Source organism: Podarcis pityusensis (genome assembly GCF_964106645.2).
Source record: "Podarcis pityusensis genome assembly, chromosome: 15".
NCBI lineage: Eukaryota > Metazoa > Chordata > Lepidosauria > Squamata > Lacertidae > Podarcis > Podarcis pityusensis.
In genome coordinates, this window is record NC_138040.1 from 12,897,841 (window position 1) to 12,924,169 (window position 26,329).

The 26,329-nt window shown below is 45.6% G+C and overlaps 1 protein-coding gene across 3 annotated transcripts in view; it reads right to left on the reverse strand.

The window, feature by feature from the left end:
- COL26A1 (collagen type XXVI alpha 1 chain) overlaps positions 1–17,360 on the reverse strand; it is a 101,118-nt gene extending 83,758 nt beyond the window's left edge. The window contains exon 1 of one of the 3 annotated variants that reach the window (XM_080983124.1): positions 16,809–17,360. In XM_080983124.1, coding sequence (XP_080839250.1) covers positions 16,809–16,966 — 158 coding nt within the window. In that variant the 5' untranslated portion in view covers positions 16,967–17,360. The remainder of the gene's footprint in view (positions 1–16,808) is intronic. The other 2 variants (XM_080983122.1, XM_080983123.1) reach the window with 2 other exon arrangements.
- Positions 17,361–26,329: the final 8,969 nt, after the last annotated feature.

A 26,329-nucleotide genomic window follows, 5' to 3' on the forward strand; every position in this document is an offset into this window, starting at 1 on the left:
ACACCCACAGTTAATGAAAATGTTCAACACTATATGTCTCCAGGATCTTACATCATGATTAGATAGTCTATTCGCTCTACGTGGGGCTGCCCTTGAAGCTGTCCCAGAAACTCCAGCGGGTGCAGAATGCTGCAGCTAGGCTCCTCACAGGGTCTCTGCCATGGGAGCATATTCACCCAGTGCTTTCCCAGCTACACTGGCTCCCGGTGGAGTACAGGGTCAGATTTAAGGTGCTGGTGTTGACCTTTAAAGCCCTTCACGGCCTAGGACCCTCATACCTACGGGAGCACCTCTCCCAGTATGCCCCATGGAGAGCCTCAAGGTCCATAAATAGCAACACCCTAGTGGTCCCGGGCCCTAAGGAAGTTAGATTAGCTTCAGCCAGAGCCAGGGCCTTTTCAACACTGGCTCCGGCCTGGTGGAACCCTCTGTCTCATGAGACCAGGGCCCTGCAGGATCTGATTTCTTTCCGCAGGGCCTGTAAGACAGAGTTGTTGCACCTCGCCTTTGGTTTGGAGCCAATTTGATTCCCTCCCCCTCTTTCTTTTTTCTTTTTCCTTTCTCCTCCTGTGATGAGGCTGCATTTTAATATTTTATTGTTTCAATATTTTAATGTTGTATTTTAATCTTGTTTTTAATTTGTATTCATTCAATTTGTTTTTATTATTGCTTTTTGGCCGCCCTGAGCCTGGCCTTTGCTGGGGAGGGCGGGGTATAAATAAAATTTATTATTATTATTATTATTATTATTATTATTATTATTACTACTACTACTACTACTACTTTTTTAAGGTGACTTCCGTCTACCTCACTGCGGGTCTTTTTTTTCCTTTTTCCAAGCAGAGGGCCTTCTCAGTAGTGGCACCCACCCTGTGGAATGCCTTCCCATCAAAGAGATAAACTATACAACCTTCTGTAGACGTCTGAAGGCAGCCCTGTATCAGGAAGTTTTTAATGTATGATGTTTTGCTGTGTTCTGTTGGAAGCCACTCAGAGTGGCTGGGGCAACCCAGTCAGATGGGTCGGGTACAAATAATAAAATTATTATTGTTGTTGCTGTTGTTGTTATTAAAGGTGTCACATGTTCTCATCCTGAAGGCCCCCTCAGCAATCTGGCTGCCACATTTTGCACCAGCTGGAGCTTCTGAACCAGGTCGAAGGGCAGCCCCACAAAGACTGCATTTGGGAAACAAGCTTGTTTCAGCTCTCCCTGGAGATAGGATGAGCATCCAAATAAATATAATGTTGGCCAGCCCCTGTTTCAGATGCTAGAGAATGCACAGAGCTACTGGGAGGAAACCACAGAACTGACGTCTAGCACTACCTCTACTGAGAGGGTAGCTATCATTTTTGTGCCAATGAACCTGGAGGAAAGGAAACAAGGTGAAACGTCATCTAAGCAGAATTAAACTCCATGAAAAGATTTACCGCTGGAGGGGACGGCACTCAAGCATTGTTTACATTGCCCAACGCACTTCAAAGCCTGCATCTCAGGATAAAGGATTTCCTAGCAATAAAGCAAGCCACCTAATTAAAAAGCTCTTCTCAGTCTGTCAGATGCACCCTCTAATCTTTATGGGAGTTACATGGCTTTGACCAGAGAGAGCTGTAATTTTAAGACTAAGAGAGAGGCCTTTTTTTTAACAACAACAACTTTCAAGTAAATAATGGAGTCAGTTGAATTTTCACAAAGCACGTGGAAGAAGCGTCCTTTATGTTAGATTTTTGTGTGCCCCAGTTGTTCCTGTGTGATTCTGAGAGTCCTATCTAGGCACACTTGCAAACTTGGAGGCTTTCGGTCAAACTTGGAGTTCAGGCAACCCTAATCAATGTCCAGGATTCCAAGGAGCCATGGATATGGAAGTTCCCATGACTCTCAGGATCTGTGCATGATACCATGGTTCCCTACCTACCTATGGCCTGATGGTTGCATCCTGGTAAGTAAGAGGAAAAGAGCGGGATTTCACAGTGGAGTCTCAACGTGCAGCCCATCCAATTTTGGACCTGTATTGTTTTTCAGTATCTGGAGTATGCTTGGCATACCTTCTTGGGGTTCTTTAAACCAGACAGCCTTACAGACAGAAAACCCCTTCACGGAGAGAACTTGTCCTTTGCCTAGTAGGACATACGACCACGCAACTCGCAGTCGTACTATCAGGAGCTGTGTAGACTTAACGCATTATAAGCAAGTATTCTTCATGCGCTTGTGTAGAGAAAATGAGACTGTTTAATTCAGCTAAGAGCGACTCTTTGTTGTGTCACCTCACCTCAAAAAGGATATTGAAGAGTTCAAAAAGGTTGAGAAAAGAGCAGCTCAAATGATAAAGGGAATGGAGTGCAGGTGTCTGCGACTTCTTAGTTTAGAGAAAAGACGAGAAAGAGATGACATGATAGAAGTTTATAAAATTATGTATGGCATGGAGAAAGCGGATAGAGAAAACGTTTCTCCCTCTCTCATAACACTAGGACTTGTGGCCACCCAAAGAAGTCAGAATATTCAGGACAGGTGAAAAATAGGGACTTCTTCATGCAGCACATAGTTAGACTATGGAACTCCCTCCCACAGGAGACAGGGATGACCACCAACTTGAATGGTTTTAAAAGCCAGTTTAGACAGATTCACGGAGGATAAGGCTACTGGCAGCTCTTAGCCCTGACTGCTATGCTCTAACCTCCGCAGTTGGAGGCAATAATGCTTCTGAATACCAGCAGCTGGAAACCACAGGAGGCCAGAGAGTGCTCTCTAGCTTGAATCCTGCTTGCATGTTTCCCACAGGCATCTGTGAGAACAAGATGGCGGACGATATGGACCACTGGCCTGACCTAGCAGACTCTTCTTATGTTCTTATAGTGGACTTTGGGTCAAGATGATGCAGCTATACATCTGAATAACCCCACTTACAGCCATCCAAAAGATACCTAGTTGTAAGGGAAGGGAGAAGGGTTCGAGTTCTCAGTGGCAGCTAGCTTTCTATATGCAAGGAATCTTTTTTTTTTTTTCTGGAGTGGGAGGAATGGTGCAGTTCACAACCACAAGAGCTACACAGCCTGAAGTGGTACAGGCAAGATACTGGTTGATGTCTGTGAGTTGGGGGGCGGGAATTCGCCTTTCTTTTAAACCAATATCTTAAAACAGCCCCACTGATGTGCAAAAGCGTTCCAAAGCCCTAAGACGAAACGGTAATGAAAAGACCTCCATCTTAGGTTTTAGAGATTATAGATGCCCCCCCACCCCCGTCAACTCTATTACATACAGATGTACTGGTGCAAGAAAGTTAGGAACGCAGCTGGCCCGAGCCCAGGATAGCAACAGATACGCTGAGCAAAATGTAACAGCTCAGATTTCAACTCCCCAAGTGCACAAGCCTGCTGTGTCTTTCAAAACTATGTCCATCAGCAACTGATTTAACAAAAGCTTTACAAAAAAATGCCTTACAGGGTTCACTCTCTGCTCAGTGTTTATATTTATGGACTGGGCTACTTCAGTATAAGTGGGAGGGCTGCCAGGGTTTTTTTGGGGGGGTCTCAGTACTGTGCCCCCTTTGGGGGTTCTCTGCTTCACCTGGGCCACTGCAGGAGCAGGGGAAGGAATTCAGTCCAGTTCACATTTAAAGGCGAATCTGCCTAATTCACTTTTCCAAAAACAATTCCCAAACCAAAGCATAGCCAAAATTCACCCCTTTCCTAAATTTTACAGTGCAGTTCTCCGATCAAGCAATGTGCACTGAAATGCTTACACTAGGGTAAAGCGTTATTACAATTAAATGCATTGTTATTGATGTTTTTATTGTTAAATCATGTAGTAAACCACTGTTAGAGAGCATTTGTGTGATAAGCAGACATATGAGCCACTTCCTACAAAAGGTAAAGTCTCATAGCAATTCAGAACAAGAGTGAAATACTGTTATGGGGATGGTGGGAGGTTGTCTGGATGATATCTTGTGTCCCTTCCAAACCTGTGACCCTGTAACAGGGGACAGTATCTACAAGAGGAAGCTGGTGAACCGGTCAGACCAATTCCTTTGTTAAGTAATGGCCTTAGCTGGCCAGTTAAAGGTATGGAGTGATGGGGATGGGAGATAGCATACCACAAGCAGGGGGCCACCACCGAAAAGGCCTGTTCTCATATTGCCACCCTCCAGACCTCCCGTGGAGGGGGCACACAGAGATTGTGGGCCTCAGTTGCAGAGCGTGTTGGGTCCATAATTGGGTCTGGAAACAGTACAATGAGAATAGGTCTGTTCCATCAAGCAGATGGAGAGATGGGGATGCAGGACCACTCCATCCAGGCAAGGTAAAGATCCTTGAAATAAATGGAAAGATAAATAATATCAGGATCTGTTTACTCAAAGAAGCACAGTTCTGTGACTCTGCATGGCTGGAATGGATCTCAGAGCTGTGGGCTGCCTTTAAAGCTTTTGTTATCAGCCGAAACAACTGCACCAAATTATCTCCTTGTTTTCCTAAGGAGGAAAGGTCTCTGTACGATATTTAATGGAGATCAGCTCTGAGGGCACAGAAAATAGTGGGAGTGTTTTGATAAGGAGAGGGTCTCCCCCCCCCCAACCACACCCAAGCTTCTCCATAGTGTTTCATTCCAGAGAGATCTCATTTCTCTTCAAGAGGGGAGAGGAATTTCAATAAAAACTCAAAGGTCATTGCTTCTGAGAGGGGAAAGGGGGCTGGCTGAATTCAACAAAGACGTTTTGAACTTTTGCTTTAAAAATACAGGGTGGGGGCAGTGGGAATATGGAGCTAGTGGTGGGATCACAGATTGTGCAGCTCAACAGGCTTGCACTACACCCAGCTTAATATCCTTGGTCCTTTAAGTGCAAGAATGTTAAGTACAGCAGTCTTTTTGCCCTTTCTTAAATTGTGGCAGTAGTTGGGTATGCAGATAGATAGGAGGATACAGATTGGTGTAAAAGATGACAGCTCTTGCAGTGATATTGCACTTGAACTATCTTGCTGGACGAAAAATCTGTGCAAATCACACACACCCCAGCAGTGGTTCTCAGTGAGTGGTACCGCCTCCTGGGAATTGTGGGATTACCTAGGGGGCGCTGGAGGTATAAATGACTATCAGACTTTGAAAAACTGGCGGTGCTTTTTTTGTCTAGGGGTACTCCCATTTTCCTACTCATATTGAAATACTGCCGCCAGAAGAAGAAGAAGAAGAAGAAGAAGAAGAAGAAGAAGAAGAAGAAGAGGAGGAGGAGGAGGAGGAGTTTAGATTTGATATCCCGCTTTATCACTACCCGAAGGAGTCTCAAAGCGGCTAACAATCTCCTTTCCCTTCCTCCCCCACAACAAACACTCTGAGGTGAGTGAGGCTGAGAGACTTCAGAGAAGTGTGACTAGACCAAGGTCACCCAGCAGCTGCATGTGGAGGAGCGGAGACGCGAACCCGGTTCACCAGATTACGAGTCCACCTCTCTTAACCACTACACCACATTGGCCAAACTGAGGTTCACAAAATGTTTAGGGGTATGTGTGCCCCTGCGTCTCCCCAGAAAAAAAGCACTGAAAACTGGTATCACCGGATCACATTCATCGATTTTGTTGAATTAATTCAACCAAATTGAATGGGACTTTATATAAATGTACAATTAATTGTTCCTGTTCTGAATTTTATTACTATCTTCCTTAAAACGGGTGGTGCAAATTGTTTCCTGGATAATGCTTTTCATAGGGTAGGGTAGAGAACATTGGAGATGAGTTTATGGAACCAAGGGAGCAGTGGCCCAGAAAAGTTTGGGGACCACTACTTTAATTAAACAAACAAACCATCTAAGCCTGTGGCTATTGCTATCCTGCTGAAACAACCAAGATAGCCCTTGATTTTTTAAAAATCCCTGGTCACAAGGCATGGCTATGCTCCCCTTCACACTCAATGCAAGGTAACAAAGAGGAATAAGGCCGAACGGAAAAGCGTGCCACACAATAGCACAACACACTGACACGCACCCACAAACACACATACAGACAGGCATCGTAGGAAGAAGAACCCTTGCCAAAAAGCAGCGGTTCTTGCCAAAGTGAGGAGGGAGGGATGGCAGGCCCCACAATTGTTTCTCGCAATATCCAAGACACACCAGGGAACGCAGCACTTGTGCTAAAAGCAAGTGTTTTATTTCAGACATCAAATGCTAGTGAAGGTGTGCGTGAGTGTATGGGAGAAGTTACAGCCTCTCAGAAAGACCCTAGAGCTGGAGAAAGGTAATAATAATAAAGAAAAGATCTTAGAGCTGGGAAAAGGGGCAGAAAGGGACAATAAAAAATATCAGGTGGGCAAGGGGAGTGGATAGCTGTTTTAGTTTAGGAAGAAAAATCAGCCAAATTTGTTTAGTCCAAAAAAATAATAATCAGGCATTGTGGGGAAGGGGGATATTTTCGCCCTCCCTTTCAAAACACTAGGCCAGCCATAGCCAGGGTGGATGCCCCCAGATGTTGCTGAATTGGAGGCAGCAAAGCTTTTGAATACCAGTTGCTGGAAACCTCAGGAGCTTGAATGATGCTTATGGATTTCCTCCAGGCATTTGGTTGGCTAATGTGAGAACAGGATGCTGGACTAGGTGGGCCATTGGCCTGATCCAGCAGGCTCTTATGTTCTTATGCATTCCAACTCCCATCATGCTTGAACGCTGGTCATGTTGGGAGAGGCTGGCAGGAGCTGGGAGACCAACAACATCTGGCAGGGGGGTACAATATTGCCTATCTGTCTCCAAGAACTTGGGATCATGCACTCAAACCCATTAGAAATAGATTTAAGAGAGGCAAGGAAAAAACTCTGGGGTTTTTTTTTACTACCCAGACTAGATGTGGTGTAGTGGTTAGAGTATCCGACTCAGAGTGGGGAGCCCAGTTTGAAATCCTTGCTCAGCCATGAAGCACGCCCTGTGACGTTGGAGCCAGTCGCAATTTATCAGATGGAAATACCTCGCAGGGTTGTTGCAAGCCCCGTATTCCCAGGCGGCCTCCCATCCAAGTACTAACCAAGCCTGAGTCTGCTTAGCTTCCAAGATCAGACAACAGCGGGAGCATTCAGAATAGTATGGCCGTAGACAGCTGTGGCGAGCATGAAATAGGGCCGGAGAGAAAAGCCATTCAGAAATAATTCTGCCTCCAGTCCAACACCGGAGAAAGACTGTCACCATTGTGGCTAATAGTAGCCATTGGGAAACCGTGCCCTCCATAAATTTGCCCAATCTTCTTTCAAAGCCATCCAAACTGGTGGCCATCGCCGCTTCCTGTGGGAGGGAGTTCCATAGTTTACGTACTTTCTTTTATCTGTCCTGAATCTTCCAACATTCAGCTTCATGAGATGTCCACGTGTTCTTAGTATTATGAGAAAGAAAAACTTTTATCTGCCCACTTCCTCCGTGCCATGCATAATTGTATAAGCGTCTATCATATCACTTCTTACTCACTAAGCTAAAAAGCCCCCAATTCTGCAACTTTTCCTCCAGGGGGAGTGGCTCCGTCCCCTTGACAATTTTGGTTACCCTTTTTTGAAACTTTTTCCAATTCTTCAATACCCTTTTTGAGGTGAGTTCATTGTTGGGAAGGTGGGACGGAAATCAAACAAGCAGGCTTTCAAAGAGGATTTGACGTGTTCGTGGGAGAGGACAGATCTATCAAGCCAGCACCAGTGGTGAAATGAAACCTCCATAGTCTGAGGCACTGTACCTCTGAATACCGTTTGCTGCATAGCAACAGCAGGGGAGCACCAAAATCATTCCCCAGGTTTCTTGTGGAGGGAAACCTCTTTCCCATTCTCTGCAGTCCTGACAAAAATCAAGGTCTCCTAGCAGCTGTTTATGGTTGTAAAAGAAAAAAAGAGGAGATACAGCACTTTCTGAAGGAGACTGTGATTTTACCAGGAATGGACTGCAAAACATAAGAGATGCTTGGATCAAACACGATGAGACTTTTTGTTAAAGTGCTATTTTATATTCCTGGTTCTATATTTGGTGAAGACCCTGCCATCTGGCTCTGATGCCTGCTTAGCTGGGAGTAAACACCACCAAACTCTAAGCAAGGACTTCTAAGCAGGAATGTATAGGATTCCACAGTGATTTCTGTTTTTCAGGACATTTTATACAGAACCAGGAAACAGCATTCCTTCACAGTGCCCAGGAGTTCCCAACTCCTAAAGCTGGACGGATTCAGAAGCCAAGTTCGTTTGTATGCTGCCCTTCCGATAATTTGCTTTTTGGCTCAGCCTGAGCAACTGATCCATTTAACTTGGCTCACGGTCCGGTCGAAAGTGTGTTTCCATGCAGCTCTTTTTTGTAAAAAAAATAATAAATGAATCCCAGGGTGTCGCGGGGAAGGTGCTGTATTTCTTCAAACAGTTGCTCCCTTCGCTTTTTCTTCTTGGCCTGGCTTACTCAAATGCTGTCCAGCCCACATTTCTGCACTATGTAATAAATGCATTTTTTAAAGAAAAAGAAAGAAAGGTTTGCTCGGAGCTTACGGGCAATCAAGAGCAGCTTATCTCTGTAAATGTGAAGTGAGAGGCACTGGCTTGTGTAAAAGCAAGTTCCCATCCTGTATTTCTTCATGCTGCTGAGTTATGAGGTGATTTGGTTCACAAGTTCATGGCATCTCTGAGGTTAAGCGCTTGGGTTAAAACCGCATCTGCCTATTCTGTTCTGCTTCTCCCATCTACTGAGTCCCGCTCAGGACAAACTTCTTAAAACAAAAACTCCCAGTTAACAGAATAAAAGGCCTACACCAGGGGTGCCATTGGGGGGGAGGAGCTAAAGACCCCCCCAACAAAATTCAAGGAGAGAGCCAGGCCTCCTCCATATTCTGCGGCCTGCGGCAGGCCTCCCCACGGCTGTGCCAGGCCTTGCCGGGCCTACCCGTAGCTGTGGCAGGCCCTGCCAGACCTCCTCCTAATGCATGACATCAAATGTGTGTGCTGTGCGCATGACAGCGCACGCTGCCCACCCCCCAAAAAAGTTGGACAGAACCCGGTGACTGTAGCCCAAATCTTATGCTCTCCTTAAGCCTCAGCTACACATAGGTCTCTGCAATATGGAGACGGCAATACTAGTCTACCTTGAACAGTGTTTGTAAAAATGGAAACAAAGCTGTACTTGAAAAGAGTTCTGGACGCTCAAAAGCATTATCTAAAGGCTATGTTTTCACCATCTTTGGCCACGGCTGTATTACTAATGGGGCATTTAATACTGAACGCATTGTTTGTTTGGTGCATTTACATCTCACATTTCCTCCAAGAAGCTTAAAGCAATGTACATGGTTCTCCCCCTTCCCATTTTGTCATCACAACAACCCTATGAGGTGTTGTATGCTGGGATGAGAGACAGCGGCGGGTCCAAGGTCACCAAGGGAGCTGCATAATTTAAGGGGAACTAGAACCCTGGTTTCTCAGGTCTTAGTCCAACACCTCAACCATTACACCACACTGGATCTCTTTATATTTTTTTAAAATATACTTTACTTTTAATTTACTGTAATTTACTTTTAATAGAGAATGTTGTGTGTCTGCAGTTAGGGTTGCCAAACCAGCAGGGCTGAGCTGAAATATCCAGCATCGCCTGGCCCCCTCCAGGTGGCGGGGGGGGGGCTTGGCTCTCCAGGTGAGCAAGAATGCCTTTAATTAATTCACTTTTTAATGAAGAAGACTATATGTGCAGCTTGCAAGCTTCAGCCCAGCAGGAGCTGGCTGCAGATTTTTGCATAGGCTCCTTAGCAGGTCTGCTTTCCTCTGCTCCCTCCTCCCAATTAACCCCCATCTCCAAGGCTCAGTGGTGGGAGGGGGAAGAATCACAGGGGCCACCCCTGTGGCATCAATAGGGCTCATCCCTAAATCTCAGGTTTGGGGCCTGAAATCTGAGGGTCTGGTATGTTCCTGACCTGGCAACCCCAGAGGCAGAAACACTTCTTGCTGGAAACCATGGGAAAGTAGAGGGCTCTCCCACTTGTGGGTTGGCCACTTTGAGAACAGGACACTGGGTTAAAACGGGCCTGATCCAGCAGGGCTCATCTTCCATACCCTCCAACATTTCTCTGATGAAAATAGGGGCATCCTAAGGGAAAGCAGGACATTCCGGGATCAATTCAGAAACTGGGGCGGCTTCTGTAAATCCGGGACTGTCCCCTGAAAATAGGGATACTTGGAGGGTTTGCATTTTGTAGTGTTTTCCTATTACGTTAATGACTTGAGAGGGATGCAGGAAGATCAGCAGAGATTGGCAGAACCCCGACACGACAAATTCCCAGGATAAAGCCGCCCAGGAGGCCGAGCCACTGCTTCCCATCAGGTCCGCGCAGCCACCGCGCCCGTTCAGACAGAGCCGTCCCCCAAAGCGGCAGCTCCTAATGTTTCCCTCGCTGCCCCCGCCCCGACCTCTCTCTCCATCTCCTGACATGCTCAGCTTGACCCACTAACTCAAGCCAACTGTGGAAAGGTCAAATGCAAAGACTGACTCCCAGAAGGGAGAAACCACATCAAGGAACTGGGAAGGAAAGGAGGGAAGGCGGGGGGGGGGGGAGAGAAAAGAAAAGAAACAGCAGGTCTCTCCCCCAGGCCCACCACCCCGCAAGCCTTCAAGTCTGGCAGGCGCAGATAGGGGGAGAAGGAAACGAGGCGAGCTTTACGTTTATTTATTCTGGAGCCAGACCTGAACAGGAGCCAAGCCGTCCCGTGCCAGCATATAATAAGAGCTCTGAATTGGGTAGGTGGGTCTCTCACACACAGACACACGCTAACTTTTTGTCAAAAAGTATAATGTTTCTAGACCTTTTGGTTATGAGATTTCTGGCAGGGACCATTTCCCCCCGGGATAGTCAAGTGGTTTTCTTCCTTTTTTATTTTTAGGGGAGTTCTTAGGAAAAAACCCTATTCTCCTCATAGGGTTCCAATTCCCAGAATTCCCTGTGAAGAGGGATTGACTGCTTAAACCGCTCCAGGAATGATAGCTTTGGGAGGGAATAGGGAGTCTCCGCGCAACTCTCAGCACCCTCGACAAACGACAGCTCCCAGAATTCTTTGGGGGAAGCCATGACTGTTTAAAGTGGGTGGAAGAGTGATGTAAATGTGTGGTTCTGATGTGGACAATGGCACAAAATCCTTGGCTTGCACTCGCCGGCTTCTCCCTTCCCTCTGGTGATACAGGCCACATTTGCATTTAAAGATGGAAGATTCGTACATTTGTACAATCAGTTTGTACCTTCGATTCTCGTCTTTTCCTCCCAAAGCGGGTCAGCCTTAGGACGAGGCTTCCTCAGCTCCAGGTCACTGACAACTTTAGGCTGGTTCATTTAGGCTGGGGAACTTAGATCTCTTCTGAAGCAAGGTATGGGGTCCAGATTTACAGCTGTTCTCCGAAATGTTGGTAATGCTTGTTCTGGAAATTAGAGGTGCTCCCTCTACTGGAAGAAATGATATTCCAGGCTTGTGACTTCCACTACAGCGACGTCCACATTTTCCACCTTGGAGAAACTCTTTGCAGATCACATCCAGGCCGATGACAATACCCAGCACCCTCGAATGCACCTCACAAAGGCCCATCAGTATTGAAAACTGCCCACCCTCCAGCAGATGGCTATAAGCCACCATTTTAAAATTCCCATAATGCCTTGGGACAATGGCACACTGGGAAACATAGAAAGAAATACTTGAGTGAGTGACTGAGTAATCAATCATATATAATTGTGGAGTTGGAAGGGACCCAAATGTGTGAGTAGTATATAAATCTGTATAAATATAATACTTATAAATATATAAATTACAGTCTTCGTCAATGTGTTGCCCTTCAGCTGTTTTGGACTACAACTCCCATCAGTCCCAAAATACCTGGAGGGCACCAGGTTGGCAAAGGCTGCCCTAACAGATTGAAAGTCACTGATCTAAAGGAAAGAACCTGTATGCAGAACTGTTATCGGTGAGTCTGGCTGATTGATTCCCTGTGTTTTAAAACAGAAGCTGCCCCCATGCTTGGCACTAATAGGCCAGGAACAATGACATTACTAACCTCCTCTGTCCCTCCTAGCTGAGATTTTTAAAGTTGGTTTTTTTACATTTTTATTCTCCTTTAAAAAGGAGGTGGTGACACAAATGTATTTCATATCAATTTATATATACAGTGGTACCTCGGGTTAAGTACTTAATTCGTTCTGGGGGTCCGTTCTTAACCTGAAACTGTTCTTAACCTGAAGCACCACTTTAGCTAATGGGGCCTCCTGCTGCCGCCACGTTGCCAAAGCACTATTTCTGTTCTTACCCTGAAGCAAAGTTCTTAACCTGAAGCACTATTTCTGGGTTAGCGGAGTATGTAACCTGAAGCGTCTGTAACCCGAGGTACCACTGTGTATATTTATTAAATTAATGACCCTGTGCATTAGGGCATGTTATTTTAGTGGGTGAAATTTCATTTTTGCAAATTTCTTTGGTGAGGGGTTTTAATAATTTGTTTTTTGGGTGTGAGGATTTCAAATATGCTATTATTTTTTGTGAATGGACAACAGTTAGCTTGGGACAACATTTAGCTTGGTAAGACTACATTTCATGAAGATGCACATAGACTGCTTTTGGAAAACCAAAGAATTTTACCTTCTGAAAATGTAAGGTAATGCTAAATAATAATAATAAACAATAAAAATAATATTAATATATAACTGTAAATACTTGGCAATCATTTTTAATGATTTCTATGTAATTTTATAGATGTTTTACTTACCAAGGAAAACTATAACCAAAATATCTTTTGCATTCCTAAGTCATGTTACAACTTCTTAGCACCCCTCATTTTTGGAAGCTGCAAGCTCAAAAACTCAACATACCCTACTGTGTGTATCAACTTTTATTGGTCTGTTGCCTTAATCATAAAATCATAGAATCATAGATTTGGAATGGACCCCAATGGTCATCTAGTCCAACCCCCTGCAATGCAGGAATCACAGCTAAAGAATTCCTGACAGATGACCATTCAACAAACTCTGCTTAAAAACCTACAATGAAGGAGAACCCACCACCTTCCGAGGGAGTCTGTTCTGCCATTGAGAGCCATTGAGAGCCAGTGTGGTGTAGTGGTTAAGAGCGGTGGACTCCTAATCTGGTGAACCGGGTTCGCTTCCCTGCTCCTCCACTTGCAGCTGCTGGGTGACCTTGGGCTAGTCACACTTCTCTGAAGTCTCTCAGCCTCACTCACCTCACAGGGTGTTTGTTGTGGGGGAGGAAGGGAAAGGAGAATGTTAGCCACTTTGAGACTCCTTCGGGTAGTGATAAAGCAGGATATCAAATCCAAACTCTTCTTCTTCTCTTCTTCTTAGCATCAGAAATTCTTCATAATGTTTAGTCAGAATATCCTTGTAACCTGAATTCAGTGGTTCAGGAATATTTGTTAAAAAACAACAACAACTCAACAACTTTTGGGTTTCCCTTTAAAAAGCTGAACAATTTTGTGGTCTTCCTTTAAAAAGCTCAACAACTTTTGGGGTGTCCTGGTTTTTACTTTTTGAAATTTGGCAACCCTATCTCATATAACCTATCAGTCTTCTTTTCCCCAGGCTAAACTTACCTGGCTCCCTCAACCATCCTTCATAAGGTGTCATGGAGTGGTTGGATGCGGGGGGGGACCAGCTGGGGAACCCCCAAGGGAACTAGGCTCAGAGCCAGGGGACTGGTGGTGGGACGACAGTGAGTGGTCAGAGGGAGAAGAGGGAGCAGAGTAAGGGGGAGGAGGTGTCAGAAGGCCAAGAATAGCCTGTGGCCAAGAGTTTCTTCACCCATTTTAGGGACTTGGAAGGAGAAACTTGCCTGCAGAACACAGTGACCTACTGGGTATATATAAGGCACTTGGCTGGCAGTTCTTGATGTAGCTTGGAATTCAAAAGATACTGATACAGTATTTGTAAACGGATAATATAATTATTAGTTTTTCTGCCTGCTGCCACTACCCCGAACAACCAGTTACAGTATATCCAAATAAAAAACATATCCCTCATCTTCAACCTCAGAAACCACCATGCCAAATTTGGGGGTGGTCTATTCAGAGGTGTCCAAGCCAGCACATTTTGGTGCCCCATCTTGATTCAAAATGGCCTCCAACGGTTTCCAAATGTAGGGCAAGAATCACATGATCTTGGGGACCATTGTGTCAAATTGGGCAACCATACCTTCAGAGGTGTCCAAATCAGTGCAGTTTGAAATGGTTCAGTAAGCCATTTTGATCCAGAATGGCCCCAATTGGTAACCAAACATAGATGAAAACCAGTTCCTCCAACTCGAGAAACGCCACACCCAAATAGGCACCACAGAGTGTTCAAATGCATAGCAAACAAACACGTGGATAACTTATTTATTATTAATATTAATAATAATAATAATAATAATTTATTTATTTATAGCCCGCCCATCTGGCTGGGTTTCCCCAGCCACTCTGGGCGGCTCCCAACAGAATATTAAAAACACAATAAAATATCAAACATTATTAAACCTCCTTAAACAGGACTGCCTTCAGATGTCTTCTAAAAGTCAGATAGTTGTTTATTTCCTTGACATCTGATGGGAGGGCATTCCACAGGGCGGGTGCCACTACCGAGAAGGCCCTCTGCCTGGTTCCCTGTAACCTCACTTCTTGCAGTGAGGGAACCACCAGAAGGCCCTCGGAGCTGGACCTCAGTGTCCGGGCAGAACGATGGGGGTGGAGACGCGCCTTCAGGTATACTGGGCCGAGATAATGCACAGACAAAGCATATGCCTGCAACCAGCAAGATTCCATCATGCTCAGTTTGACTGTGCACATGTGTGCACATTCCCCTGCTGGGAAAAGGCATGCACAGCCGAAGTACAGTGCAGGGTTGTTTGAAAGTCCTCTTGGCACCTGACTCTTGGCATCCGGGTCAGAGCCCGGATCCACTTGACCCATTTTGTTTTGGGAATCAGGCTTTGGCTGAATCCAGTGCACAACCCTATTCATTTGAAATCAAAATGGCATTTGACGGTAGCCTAGCCTAGCCCACAACCTGCTCCTCTGTCTCAGGAACTGTCACCCTAAACTGAGTGGCAATATCTTCAGAGATGTCCCAATCAGCACAGGTTGGAACAGTTTTGTCCAACATATTGATCCAACATGGCACCCGATGATTTCCAAACACAGGACAAAACCCACTCCTCCATCGGTAGAACACCAAACTGGGCGGCACTATCTTCAGAGACCTCCTGAGCAGCACAATTTGGAATGGTATGGTCTGCCATCTTGATTCAAAATGATGCCCAATGAAATCCAAAGTTAAGACGAAAACTGGTTCCCCCATCTTGAGCAGTGTTGGGCCAAGTTTGGGGGTGATATTTCAAGAGGCCTTGGAATGCACAGAGAGCAGATGAGCAGACAGACCACTTTCCAAATTGGGGATAGGGATTGGGGAGAAACTTGACCCATCTCACATTTCAAGGAGAATCTATCTAATTGGCCATTTCCAAAAGGTTATGCGAACCAAAACCCAGCCATCCTCCAAAATTCATGCTTCTCCAGTCAAACATGCATATGCCATGAAACAGTATTCACAAAAATACTGTACGTGCATTTGTGTAAATAACATTTTAAAATCCATTGGATTCCTGCATTGCAGAGGGTTGGACTAGATGTCCCTTGAGGTCCCTTCCAACTCTACAATGCTATGATTCTGTGGTTATATAAGGGGAAATTGTTCTGTGAAAAAACTCACATTTTAGGCAAAATTGTATCTAAAAAATATGTGTATTGGGAGAAATTAACACTAACACACTGACGAATTCTTTATGAGGACTTCAAAAAAATAATAATCACAGACTGATGCAGAAATGGAAAGTACTTGAATTTAGGACTGGAAAACAGAGAAAGGCACCCATCCCTAATAAATAATGACCAGACCCTTAAAACATGGCTTCATTCACACTTTTTACAGCACAAAAATAACTCCACCTCTACTGCTCTCAGCCAATCAAAGGTCACCTGCTCCTATAAAAACCCCGCCCATTCTCCTTTGTCACTCCCTGTGCCTGGAACTCCCCACTATTTCCTCCAGGAATTGAAATGAATGAGTGGAGGGGGTCAAATGATCATGTAGGTAAGACCTGGACGCCTTTGCTCTTGACAAAGATGGACACTGGTGGTGGTTCAATACAGAGACTCACAAAGCAACAATAGCATCCCCATCCCGGATTGAGCAGTTTAGGAGCAAAGCCTTCTTTATGATCTATTTGAATTGAGGATAAGATTCACAACACAACCCCCTTCAGGTTTATTGAGAGACAGTGTGGTATAGTGGTTAGAGTGCCAGCCAGACTAAGAACCCTGGGAGAGGAGAATTCATATCCTGCTTTTTCTCAAAGTAAGAAAGCTCACTGGGTGAACTTAGGCCAATCAGTGCCTCTCAGTCCAGTCTACCTCAAAGGGTTGTTGCAAGAATTAAAATGGAGAGAACCGCTGGATAATTAACAACAAGAATACAGCTCAGTTTATCTACTGCAGGCTTGTCCAACTGACTATATACATGGGGTTTTTTCTGCAAAAGTTTTTATTCTCATGGTTTTGCTAGTTTTCAAAACAACACCACCCCCAGGCTGTCTCCTCATCACCAAAAGAACAGCCACCATGAAAGTTAATGCAATCTTATATATATAGTATATGTCTGCTCAGAGGTAAGTCGCACTTCAATGGAGTTCTGGAGCTTACTCCTCGGTAAACTAGAATAGCAGCCTCCCATCCCCAGCGGTGCTCCTGAACTTCGCCTTTCCTCGCTCCTACAGACCACCCTGGGATTTGCTGGGAAGGGAAGCTTGAGTCACTCACCGGCGATTGGCAAAGCCATTGCCCGACGGCCCTCCGGAACTCGGCTCCGGGTAGTTGTGCTGCAAGGCCGACGCTGGGAACTGGTAGAGGAATCCCGTCCCGAGGGTACATCCCCAAAAGGAGAAGCAAAAGCAGCACCAAAAGAACGCCAGCGGCATTTTGGGAAGGGCCGCTCGGCTTGGAGAAGCGCTTTGGACGGCTGCAACCTGGGCGCGCAAAAGCGGCGAGGGGGTCTCCCAAAACCGAGCCACTCAGAGGCGCATCGTCCCCAGGCTGCGGAGGGCCCCGCGCGGGAACGGGGCTGAGAGAGAAAGAGACCAGAGACAGGAGAGGGATTTGCCGTCGGGGGCTCTTGGTTGTTTGGGGGAGCAGCCGGAGAAGAGACGGAGGCTTCCCAGTGGCCAAAGCGCGAGCTCCGTGCGCCCTGGGCGCACAAGCAGCCTGCGGGTGCGTTTTCAAACCAGAGCGAGGTTGCTTCGCAGCGGCTCTCTCCGAAAGGGGCGGGAGGTGGGGACGTGAGTGGGGGGGCTTCGGATTAACCCTTCAAGGGCGTCGTCGTCGCGGCTTCTCCAGCAGCAGCTGTCTTGGAACAAGCCAGGAGTGGCGAGGCGGCACAGCAGCTCCGGGAAACTTTAGAATGAACCTTGCCTGAAGGCGCAAGTCAAGTCTCTTGCTCCTTTTGGGGGAGGGTGGCCTTTCCCCCTCTCGCCTGTATGTAAATACTGTTCTTCTGCCACACAGTAACCTCAGAGTAGCTGACAGTCAATCATTAATAATATGTCCCCCAAGTGCAAAACAGATCCATTAATATAGTGCCTTGAAAATTGCACATATTTTGAGATGTCCACAAGGAGCAGAATCTCTAAGTGCTTTTTATATGATTTGGCATTTGTTGATTACATATACAGTGGAAGCATCATTTTCATCACATGCATGCCTGGCAAATCTGGAAGTACACCTGATTATCAAATAACACACACATTCCTTGTTGATGTGTAGAAAACTTTTATTCTCGCTTTTCCCCTTTCACAACTTGGACTTTGTTACTTAACCCATATGGAACTGGACTTTGCTTGTGTCTTTTGGGGTTTTGTTTTTCATATTTTAATTTTCATCTGTTGCTACAATTGTTCTCTCTTTTTTATGTGCCTTATAAAACGGAATACAAAATTTTTACAAAAAGCAATAAAGTTACGTTGCAGGGGGTTGGACTAAATGGCCTTCAGGGTCCCTTCCAACTTTAGAATTCTATGATTCTATGACTAACTTCCATAATAAAACAGCAACCAAAATTTAGAAGAAAAGAATCGAAGCAGGGGTTCATTAAGCAATACATCTAAAAGCAAGGAGCCTTGTGGCACCTTAAAGCAGAGCTTTCCAAACTTTTCCTGTTGGTAACACACTTTTTAGACCAGCATTGTTTCTCAATGCAGTAATTCAGTTTTACTAGCAAACTATAAGTTAAACTAACCCCTTTCCAGCCCTGGGTGGAGCGCAGGCAGCATTCACGTGACACACACACTGCAGCCAACACACTGACATGTCGCAACACACAGTTTGGAAAGCTCTGCCTTCAAGACTAACAAATTCCTGATGGACTTCCTTCAAGGGCCAGCCCACCCATGAAGCAGGGTGAAGCAGACACCTCAGGTGGTGGAAGCCCCCGAGATGGCCCTCCCACCCACACCACTAGCAGAGAAGCGACATTGGCACCCACTTTCTGCAAGATCTCACGAGATTTCATGGAGTGCATGAGAACTTGTGAGATTTCGTTGAGATCTCACCAGAAGTTGGCATCAATGCCAGTGCTGCTTCTCCACCAATGGTGGAGGTGGCACAGCAGGCAGTGCCTGTGGAGGCAGGTGGCACATCAGGGATGCTGGTGGAGGGTGGAAGTGCTGGTGATGGAGCACTGCTGGTGATGAAGTGCTGGTGATGGAGATGGTAGGGAGGGTGACATGGCAGGGCGTGGCAGCACTTCCCATTTCATCTCACATGGCAGAACAGGAATTGCCACCACTGGTGACGGCAAAAGCTTTCATGGACTCCAGTCCACGTTTTCACAGGCATGTCGTGAAATTTTTGTTTGGCAGGTACAGAAGGGAGTAAAATATAAGGTCAGTGGTCCCATTGACCGTTGTGGGGTTGAGTCCACAAAAACTTATAAATGTGATTGTCTTAAAGGTGCTTGCCACTTTTGGTGACAGAATTCTGGACAGCACAGAGAAGACTGGAGCAAGTAACTGGTGAACTGGATTCTCACGCTTTTGAGATAACCTCACTAAAGCTTTCTCCTAGTAACGTACCAGAACTTATAGATGTAACACATAGACCTCTGTTTCTAATTAATAAGGAGATTCATTATACCTCTGATATAAGCTCTGACATGAATTTGGTGATAATTGTTTTCTCATTTCACTAAATCTTGGTGCTGACAGAAATCAAAGCTCTGCTTCATGTATTCCACTGACATCCTCTGAAGGAGAATGTAAATTGCAACACACCCATTTATCAGGGGTGTTAATAAAAGACATAAAGGGGCAGGAAGAGTAGTATAGGTGAAAGGAAAATGTAAGCATAGTCATCTAGACATCAGTTGAACTCAGATGATACAGTTCTTCCTGGAACGGTATTGTTTCAGAATACTGGGGAGGTCATCAACTCAAATGTTCATTTTGCCAGATCTTAAGAAAATTATTGTAGGTCCCATTCCCAAGTGAAGTCATTTCCAGGCCAACAGAAAGTAGCTGTTTTTATGACCGACCAGTAGAAAGAAGCCAGCATTGCTCTGGAATTCTAAGAATTCCAAAAGTTGGAATATTTAGGTCTGTCATCTTGATTCAAAATGCCTTCATAAGATATCTAAACATACATTGAAACCCACTCTTTGACCTTGGAAACCATCACACCAAATTGGGTGACGAGGTCTTCAGAGGTATTCAAATCAGTTTAGAATTGTTTGGTCTGCCATCTTGATTCAAAACGGTGTCCAATGGCATCCAGACAAAAAATGGATCCTGTCTTTGGAACTTTCATACCAAATTTGGTGATGATATCTCTAGAGCAGGGATCTCCAACATGTCAATTACTGGTCAATAGTGGGGCGTCGCTCAACAACTTTGGGTCTTCTTCCCCCAAAAAGCTCAACAACTTTGGTCAATACAATGGGTATATCACTGCCAGTTTTGTTTTTTTTAGTTGGAGTAGATTGCAGTCTCTTGGAAGTTGGACATCCCTGCTCTAGAGGCATCTGAATGCATTGAGAACAGGTGAGTGAAAAACTTTCCATGATATACAGTAGATTGACATAGATATGTATTACTCATGTCATAACGAATCTTCTAGAATAAAGGGACATTTCACTAAAGAGCAATCACCAGAGGCAAGCAGTTTAAAAAAGAACAAACGAAATATGCTATTCAGTGTCCCCAAAGAGTTATATTTTGGAAGTTTGTGGGGAATGTAGATTTTGACCACGCTTTTCAGCTCACAAAAATGCATTGCAGTTCTGATCTGATTTATTTGTAGAGAATGTTTGCGATATATGTCAAACTCCAAGCCAGAGGACATGTCTGCATTATGAATATGTACCTTGATGGGGAGTCTGTGGCCCACCAGATGTTTGTTGGGAGTCCAAGAACCATCAGCCAGCATGACCAAAAGATGAAGGGAGACGGAGTCCAACAACATCCGAAAGGTCACTGGTTCTCCAGCTGTGAATTTATTCTTCAAACATGGATCTGTTTATCACTGAGACGCCACCTTCCATTCATAATAGGAACATATCGGTAGACTTGCCAGAGGAAATTTAAACCTTACAGAAATACATTTTTTAAAAAATAATTCAGAAAGAAATTCCTAAGTGAGGGACAAAACGAATCTACTACATGGCCACAACAACCCTGCAAAGTAGCTTAGGCTGCCCCCCCCCCAGTTCACCCAGTGAGCTTCAGGGCCAAGTCCTAGTCCAATACAGTGGTACTTTGGTTTACAACCATAATCTGTTCCGCAGGTCCGGTTGTAAACCAAAACAGGTTGTAACCCAAGGCGTGCTTTCACCGGTGGGGACTCTCCCCCCCAAAATTGGTTGTAATCCCAAAAAATTGGGTTGTAATCCAAAAAAAGGGACACACTCTTCCAGGTTTGACGTGGTTATAATCCAAAATGGTTGTAATCCAAAACAGTTGCAAACCAAGGTACAGTGGTACCTCTAGATGCGAACGGGATCCGTTCCGGAGCCCCGTTCACATCTAGAAGCAAACGTCTGTGCTTGCGCGGGTCATGTTTCGGCGCTTCTGTGCATGCGCGTGACGTCAGTTTGAGCGTCTGCGCATGCGCAAGCAGCGAAACCCAGAAGTAATGCGCTCCGTTACTTCCGGGTTGCTGCGGAGTGCAACTCAAACGCGCTCATCTCGAAGCACATTCAACCCGAGGTATGACTGTACCACCGTACTTTAACCATTAGGCCACACTTCACCACACAGGTTGCTGTTCATCCCCTGGGAGGAGTGTACTGATCCCTGTGACATGTCTAACTCCTCCACCTCCAAAGAAAGAAGAGAAAAGATAAAGGTTTGGGGAAAGTGATTTGGACCAGGAAAATGGCAAGCACAGCCTCCCCAACCTGCTTCCCTCCAGATGATTTGGAGCATGGTCTTCACGAGGCCCGGCCATGGGAGTTGTAGTGTGAAACATCTGGAAGGCAATAGGCCAGTGGTTCCCAAAGTGGGTGGTACTGTCCCTTGGGGGGGGGGCGGAATTACCTAAGGAGACGCTAAGAGGCAGGGAGGCAGCAGGGAGGCGTTGGAGGTATAAATGACTATCAGACTTTGGAAAGCTGTTATCACCGGATCAACAGCCTCAGCTGGCAGAGCACTAGACTCTTAATCTCAAGGCTGTAGGTTCAAGCCCCATGTCGGGCAAAGATTCCTGCATTGCAGGGTTTGGACTAGATGACCCTCGTGGTCCCTTCTAATTCTACGATTCCAAGTTCATCGGTCGTGTTGAATTAAACCAAATGTGCAATTAATTGCTACTATTTTGAGTTTCATTGTGTTTTTCTCTTCCTTAGTGGGCCATGCAAATCACTATTCCAAATAATGCTTTTTATAGGCCAGGGCAGGCGGCACTGGTGGTAAGTTTATGGAACCAAGGGAGTGGTGGCCTCCCAAAAAAATTGGGAACCGCTGCACTAGGGAACTAGTTTTTGAAAAGCTGTTGCTGCTCTGTTTTGAGATCCAGGCAGAGCTCTCCAGCACTGCACCTCTTTTGGCCTGAAGACATACACAGGTCAATGGAGCATCTTCCAGGGTGTTTGGGGAGAGAAGAGAAAAGCACAAGGTTTTCTGCTGGAAGGAGCAAAAGAAAAAAGGCATTCCCTTCTGGAGATGTGTCATGTAATGGCCTACATTAGCAGTAATAAATAGGCTGCCTCGTTTCCCCCCCAGGGTGCCTATCAGAACTGCCTATTCTGAACACTTTCTCAAAACTATGCTGATAAATTGGAACCAGCTCAATTTGGAAAGAGAGGCAGCCAAGACAAATATCTATTCATTCAATTTATCAGGGAGATTTTTTCTTTCTTACTCCCCCCCCTTTTTTTCTGAAGAGCAACCCAGAAAGAAAAACGGACCAGTTCTTATAAACCAGACATGCTATTAGTGAGCAATATTTTAAAAACTATATATTTTTATAGCACTCAACGTATTGATAAAATGTTTGCTGGGAAATGAGGGCTACAGATATAAATTTGTGATCTGGTGCAGCGTGTGGTTAGAGTGTAGGACTAGCACTTGGGAGATCAGAGTTCAAATCCTCACCTGACCATGAGGCTCACAGTGTGTGACTTAGGGGCCAGTCACTGCCTCGCGGCCTAACCTACCTCACAAGGTTGTTGTGGGGATTAAATGAGGGGGTGAACCATGCACACCACCTTGAGCTTCTTGGAGGAAAAAAAATGTGGTATAAATGCAGTAAATAATAGTATTAGGAAGACGGAGAGCTGGTTCATAGCATCTTTTGACACTGGGCCCCAGGAGGTGTGCTCAGGGAGATCTTGAGGTGATGAATGAAGTCAAGGAAGCATCCAGAAGAGAAGCTGTAGTAATGAATGACTTCAGCTACCCTCAGACTGGCTACATATGTGTTCCAGTCATGACACAGAGGTAGATATTCTGGATACCCTAAAGGACCGTGCCCTACGCTGTGGTAACTTCCTGGTTGGATTACTGCCATGTGCTCTACTTGGGGCTGCCCTTGAAGACAACTCGGAAACTTCAGCTGGTCCAAAATGCAGCAGCCAGTTACTGGCTTGTGTTTTTTTTTTCCAATCTCATATGAACCCCATTTTAAAACAGCTGCGCCAGTGGTCAGTTTGTTTCTGGGCCTAATTCAAGGTGCTCACGTTAGTGTTTAAAGCGCTAAGCTACAGTATGTGCACCGCCAACTCCGGAAAGATCAGCAGATACAGTTCCACTTGGTAGAATCATGGAATTGTAGAGTTGGAAGGGACCACAAGAGTCGTTTGGTGCAACTCCCTGCAATGTGGGAACCTTTTGCCCGAACCCATCATGCTGAGATTAAGAGTCTCGTGGGCCACTTCGGTTCTAGTTCCAACCTCACGCAGAAGCTTGGGGTGGTGACGGACTGGGAGAGGGCGTTCTCTGTGGCAGCCCCTAGGTTGTGGAACTCCCGCCCTAGAGAGGTGTGTATGGAACCTTCACTATACAGCTTCCAGGTGGTGGTGATGATGATGATGATGATTATGATAATGCATCTCTTTACCCTGGCATTTGGCACCTGCGCTGTGTTTTCAGGAGTCAACTTATTCCTGTGATTGTGATCTGTTTGAAACTATTTTAATTCTTAAACTGTTGTAACTCACCTTGGGACCTGCTGGGGAAGGGTGGGTAAATAATCACAATCACAATAGTAACAACAACAATAGCTCTCTGCTGGATGATTTGCAGCTAGGAGGTGATGGGCCCAGTGGCCATGATCTTGGAACATCAAAAAAACCCCAAGATCATGGCCACTGGGCCCATCACCTCCTGGCAAATAGAAGGGGAAGAAATGGAGGCAGTGAGAGATTTTACTTCCTTGGGCTCCATGATCACTGCAGATGGTGACATGAAATTAACAGACGCCTGCTTCTTGGGAGAAAGGCAATGACAAACCTAGACAGCATCTTAAAAAGCAGAGACATCACCTTGCCAACAAAGGTCCGAACAGTTAAAGCTATGGTTTTCCCAGTAGTGATGTATGGAAGTGAGAGCTGGACCATAAAGAAGGCTGATCGCCAAAGAATTGATGCTTTTGAATTATGGTGCTGGAGGAGACTCTTGAGAGTCTCACGGACTGCAAGAAGATCAAACCTCTCCATTCTTAAGGAAATCAGCCCTGAGTGCACACTGGAAGGACAGATCCTGAAGCTGAGGCTCCAATACTTTGGCCACCTCATGAGAAGAGAAGACTCCCTGGAAAAGACCCTGATGTTGGGAAAGATGGAGGGCACAAGGAGAAGGGGACAACAGAGGACAAGATGGTTGGATAGTGTTCTCGAAGCTACCAGCATGAGTTTGACCAAAATGCGGGAGGCAGTGGAAGACAGGAGTGCCTGGTGTGCTCTGGTCCATGGGGTCATGAAGAGTCGGACATGACTAAATGACTAAACAACAACAACAACAATAGCTCTCTGCTGGATGATTTGCAGTTATTCCTCAAGGACGTCTGGCAGCAAAAGGGAAGAGCACATACACCACAACACAGAAGGTCACATATTCGTTCCTCAGCATCTCCAGGTAAGAGTTTGATTCCTGTCTGAAACTGGAGAACTGCTGTCAATCTACAACACTAAAGATGAGACACCTGTGGCTTTCAGGACCCATCCTATTCTTGTGAATGTTTCCACTGTTTTCGACACTGAATTTATTTCACAACCAAGATGCGCATTGAATCCTATAGCTGGTCTCTTAAACCAATTGACTTTCACGGCTTCTCTCCTGCTCAGCCTTACAGCCCGAGCATCTCCCAAAGGCTGCCAACTCCCTCCCCCCTTGCCCATCTGCCATCACTTCATTCCCAGGCATCCAGCTTGGCTGGATTCTCAGGACCCCCCTCCAGTAACTTATTCCACATGGAGGCCAAGAGTTTTGCCAGATCAGCCTCTGCCTCCCCCCGCCACCTCACACACAGCCTCCCCTCTTTGCATTTCTCTCTCATGCTCTTGTTTTTCACAGACTTTTGTCCGAATCAATTTGATTAATCCTCTTCACCATTTTAAAAGGCATCTCGGCTGAGCCACAGGGAGATCTTTCTGCAAACCCAAATGAGAGGCCGGATCCCCTTTGCTTCATAACTTAACAGTTGAAATACAGCCTGGTATTATCTCCTGGCCTGAGCTTTATCTCCCCGCCCAGATCCCATCTCCTCACAGACAATTCTTTGCTCTATAGATACCACTCTTGAGTTGTCTGGATGTGATCATATGCGAACAAAACTGCCACCTCCTTGATTTATCGCCTGTTTCTTCAGAAATACTGTCTGGCATCATGTTCTACATTTTCCTTGCTACGTACATCATTCAAACCTTTTGCTATATTTAAGGGATTTTTTAAAAAGTGAATTGGGTTTAGCAATCATGGCTGCGATTGCAGTACAGAGCGATGGAATCAGGCTTCTTTCAACACAAAACCCTGTGGGATCCTGGTGCTTATTTTGAGAGCCGAGTTTCCCTAGCCACGGGGAAAGGTCACCATGGAGCGAACAATTCCTGTGATCCTCCTGGGGCTGCTTGGTTCTTATAATCACACCATGCATGAGGTGAAACAGAAATCATAGAAACTTTTTTTTCTTATAGTATTATTACATTTGTATTCCAGCTTTCTTCCACAGAGCTCAATGTTGTGTGCATAGTTCTCTTCCTCCTCATTTTATCCTCCCAACAACACTGACAGGTAGGTTAGACTGAGAGAGGTTTTTTTTTCTAACAGGGGGACAGATCAATCTTCCATACCCTGCAAGCGTCCTGGGGGGAAATGGGGCATTCCGTTTTCTTGTGCAAGAGCACGGCAACCATTTGGGGGGTGCCGTGATCTTGCATGATTTCACACTGAGTTCTTATGCAGAAAAAAGCACTTTTACTATGGAAAATAGCACATTTTGGGGGACCACAACTTCAGGTGGCGCCCCAAAACATGGCCCTGGAAAAAAAATGTATTTCAGGCTCTGTGATCTCACACAGGTCACATGACTTGCCAATTTTGACACTCAAGATGTTGGAGGGTATGGTCTTTAAGTGTTCACATGTTAAGAAAACGGGGGGGGGGGGCAGCAGGTCTATCAGCTCAGGATGGGTGGAGAGGTATCCTCTTGCAAGAGAGATATTGTGCCTGAATTTGCCATTTCCCTCTGCCCTCCTTTTCCCAGCGGCATAGCATGGGTTGTCAGCACCCGGGGCAAGGCAAGTAATTTGCGCCCCCTAACCCAGGGCAAGGCAAGTAATTTGCGCCCCCTAACCCCTA